At 32.8% G+C, this 4,611-nt stretch overlaps 1 protein-coding gene across 2 annotated transcripts in view; it reads left to right on the plus strand.

Moving 5' to 3' along the window:
• LOC128876668 (inactive dipeptidyl peptidase 10) overlaps window positions 1-4,611 on the plus strand; it is a 27,561-nt gene that overhangs the window by 8,544 nt on the left and 14,406 nt on the right. For both annotated transcript variants that reach the window (XM_054123202.1, XM_054123201.1), the window contains exons 3-4: window positions 1,555-1,707; window positions 2,751-2,878. In XM_054123202.1, coding sequence (XP_053979177.1) covers window positions 1,555-1,707; window positions 2,751-2,878 — 281 coding nt within the window. The remainder of the gene's footprint in view (window positions 1-1,554; window positions 1,708-2,750; window positions 2,879-4,611) is intronic.

The following is a 4,611-nucleotide window of genomic DNA, read 5'->3' on the forward strand; positions in this document are numbered from 1 at the left end:
CGTGAAAAGATCTGCGCATTTCATAAATAAATAAAGAAGAAGAAATTATTTTACTAAAGTGTTATAAACGCATATCTCAATAACTATTGATGATACGAAAAAATTGTTTATACGTAAATTGCAGGATACAATGGGCTCTCTATCGTGGCCCAAACGAAATTTTTGTTATGTTATTAATTTAAGAGATATGATGGTGAAGTTTCTTTTTTTTAATGGAACTATGTATACAGTTTTTTGGGGATCATGCGATAGTACTTTTCAAGATGAATTTATTGAGGCTCAATGTATTTACCCGATTTTTATTAGTTTTCAACCTAGAACGCTTTGGAATTTACTGATTTTCAGTGGAAAAGTCTCGTTTTGAGTGACAAGTCATAAAAGCGGCCCTACGCGGTCACTGAAACCAAAACTTTTCCACTGAAAATCAGTAAATTTCGAATCGTTATATCTTGAAAACTAATAAAAATCGGATGAATACATTAAAGCTCAATGAATTCGTTTTGAAAAGCACTATCGCATGATCTCCAAAAAAAATATATAGTTCCATTTAAAAAACGAAACGTTACCATCATATCTCTTAAATTAATAACATAACAAAAATTTCGTTTACACCGCGATAGAGAGCCCATTGTATCCTGCAATTTACGTATAAACAATTATGTCATATCATCAATAGTTATTGAGATATGCGTTTGTAACACTTTACCGTGGACACCCTGTATATACGTACATGACATAAATAGTATATCAATAGTTGTTTATAAGATTTTGTAGCGAAACCTACCTACATTATTCAATTATTTGTTTCTCTCAGGTCTAATATTATAAATAACACATACAATGTGTCACAATCGGACATAGAATATAATATAATTATAGCAATTATTGTTGATTTGTCATCCAGCTCTGCTAATACCAGTTAAAGTTCAAAACACTCGAGTGTTACGCAATATAATATAATTATTTCATAATGTTATAAACTTGCACGTAACTGTCACCTGAAAGTACAAGTTTACACAGCCTACTGATAGACTTCAAGTTGTGTAGCGTTACGTCGATGATTACGGCAAATAAAACGCGACTTGTGTCGCCGTGTGTACGAAAGTGTCTAGGGATATTGCAATTGGAAAACACCCGTATTTGGCGATTCTACGTTAGGCAAACATTACTTAAGCCCTAGAAACGGTCAGTGGGGAGCTGCCGGGCTATACAACATACTGTTTCATATTTATTTAACAAGCTCTTCTCTTCAAATTCGACATTAACAGTTCAACTGTCTTCGTGGCGCGCGCTTTCTCGCTTTCTCTCTTCTTCCGCTTTTTTACTATTCCACTTATCAGGCACTCGAATCTCGTTCACAGCATCATCGTATGTGCCCATTATCTTTCACACGAATTTGCTCTCCTTCTCATTCTTTCTCTCGATTATATTCTCCTCTATACATACATATCGAATACTTTGATCACCAACGTTATCATTTCATAGGAATTATTAGTAAGGAACCCTTAGCAAGTAATTTTAGACTGTTTTAATATGAGATGAATAAATTTTCAGATACTTTCCGGAGAATTAGTACCTCTTCTCTTCAATGGATCATGGGCAAGCGAACAACACATTTGCTATAGAGATGCTTGGGGTGGCATTTCTCTCTTACACGTTTCACAAAGAAATGTTACGTCCCGCAGTTTAATGCCTAACGAAACTTTTGTAAGTGCATGATAATCGTTCAAATATTTTTTAATATCGTATTTGATGATAAATTAAATAAGCTAATATTATAGAATTTTTTAATCGATCGGACGCGCGTTTAACTTCACGATTGTCTTATTATAGAGCATCTTGATGATCGGAATGTATTTGTTTATTTACACTAGGGTCTTTATTTCAACGATTATTAAAATCTGTGTTATGCTCCCTCTAAATACATAAAAAAAAATTCCTGCGAAATTTGAACGCTTAATTTCGACATTAACGCGTGTCTAAAACCTTTGAAAGTTTTAAATTGAGAATACATGCAATTTCTTTAATCGGCTACTTTTGTTTATATCTTCAGTAAAAATTAATGAAATGATTTGAATTTTGGCATGGCAATTACTTATAGTAATTAGAAACAAGCCCTACAAAACCTCAAATTTTTTTATTACTCAACTATTCTATTATTTAACTATTTCTATTACTTAAAACATTCTAGTAATATTATTTTAAAAGTTTTAAATTTGAACTTATTTATTATTTTTTTTATAAAAGTTCCATAAACAAAAATTCTTTAATTGTTCTCATTAAAGAAGATTTTTATCTTTTGTAAATTCTCCACGGAAATCTTCCATTTAAAACATTCAAAATAATAGTTTCATACATATTTACTGGGTTGATATATAAGGAAATAATTAAGATAAAAATCTGGAATTATTAGGAAGTGTTCCTATTATTATAAGTCTGATTCTATTCTAGTCCTACTATTATAGTCTGTCAAATTTCAAATCATTTAATCAATTTTTATCGGAGTTATAAGAAAAAGTAAACGATTAAAAAAATTGCATCTATTTTCCGTTTAAAACTTTCGAAGGTTTGAGGCACGCATTAATGCTCAAATTAAGAGTTCGAATTTTGCAGACATTTTTTTTACGTACTTGCAAGGTATTCAAAGGGCGCATAACGTAGATTTCAAAACTCGTCGAAATAAGGACCACTCTGATTTACACACATGACTTCTAACAAAACGCAACATTAAGAAGTATTTTTTCATTTAGAGGAGACTGAATCCTGCCAAGTTCTCGTTGTCACCGGATCGTAAATACTTACTTCTAGCACATAATGTGAAGAAACTCTTCCGATACTCGTATTTAGCGCAATATACAATCTATGATGTGAACACACGGTTAGTAAAAACATTTTGTAAAGTACTTTTTTAATTCAATTTACATAGTGTAGAGGATTGTCGGAAATACAGTAGAGTTCCGATTACGGGAAGTTATAAGTAGATGATTTACGAAAAAGAAAAGAAAATAAACAAATGAAATCAATTTGATAATATAAACCTTTTTTTGTTCGTAATAAAATAAGATATCACTAATCGAATTTTTGATTAGTTCCGACGAGATAAACACTACGATAAAGAGAATCTTTTCTCTGTACTACATGTTTCAATATTTCAAGATCATCAACATTATATTAATTACAACATTACAAAATACGTTTTATCACAATAGTCTCAGGAAATGCCTATGTATATATTCCCGTATCGAGACTGTTATTATTCGTTTGGGTTTCGCGGGAAGCAGAAGAGACAGAGGGAAATGGAAAAAGAAAACGAAGGTTATTGTTTCGTACTTGTCCCATGAGTTCTTGATATACCGACGGATTTTCAAACGGTCTAGGGCGTACCAAACACCGCAAGGAATAGTTCAGCATTAGCATCGAATAGTTCTAAGCTCAGATCTTTCTTAAACACAGGGAAATGGTACAAGGGATTGCATTTGGAAATTTGTGCACGCACGAACTTACGCACACGTTTTGTGACGTTGGGGGAAAGATTGTGAATTTCGCCAGTACGCACGCGAACAACCGGGCCCTTACGGTGTGATGACAACACTAAAGTGTGGCAACCATCTTTGGACGCCTTGACCCACAAGGATAGATTTCCAACCCGGAAGTTCAGAAAGCTTCTGGAGTTCATGGAGCTTTGGGGTTGTGTAGAGCATACGTAGGTATGTAATATGCAAATTGTGTTTGCTGCCAAAATTCATTTGAAGGAGACGAAACTAACCCCTGAAAATTCTGCAACTGTTCGATTCCACTTTTAATTCGCAAAATGTTTGCGATAGGACAAACTTTCCAGACAAAAGTTGCTTATTTTAATTAAATCTAGTCAATAGTAGAAGATACGTATGAAAGATAATTATGAATCAGCATGGTCCATTATTTAAATTCAAATATTAGATGTAGAAATTAATTCAGTGCCTTTATATTCAATCGATAAGTATTTATTTATTATTCATATTTTGTTTTGTCTAGTTTAAATAAAAATATTTACTTGGTATCTTGCTGTATTAATTAAGCGCGTTTACGAGTAGATGCTCTTTAGAAGACTACCATTCAAAAACTACATTTCGTATTCCACATTTCGGATCCGGCCTTGACATTTCAGTATGTTATTTTAGAGGCTATAGACTATTAAACAATGCAAAAACAAAATCGATTTTCCAACAATTTTACACTGGTGATCCCCCTTAAAGTACCAACCTTCTAAGTTCTCAACCTGATGGCCATTACAATTCATCTGTACACAGGTTAAACCACATTTTTCACAAATTGGTTTGTGATACTGCAGTTAGGAAATTTGCAAGGCATCTTTTCGATCCAAAGTGGCACGAGTACATCCTCGTTGTTGCTAGCTAATCACGAAATTCAAATTGACAGAAGTCTATGGATTATCTGTGATTTAATGTACGTATTAATTTGTCCAATAGTGTGTTATCATAATATTACATCAACTTGAATGAACCTAAGTATGAAGTATACTTAGTCCATCGTTTCGATTGCGAGATTTGTTACAGAATTGTCACATGGGTCTACAAAAGGTTAAATATTCTGGTATCTATGTAAGTCCTG

Source organism: Hylaeus volcanicus, chromosome 5, assembly GCF_026283585.1.
Source record: "Hylaeus volcanicus isolate JK05 chromosome 5, UHH_iyHylVolc1.0_haploid, whole genome shotgun sequence".
Taxonomy (NCBI): Eukaryota; Metazoa; Arthropoda; class Insecta; order Hymenoptera; family Colletidae; genus Hylaeus; species Hylaeus volcanicus.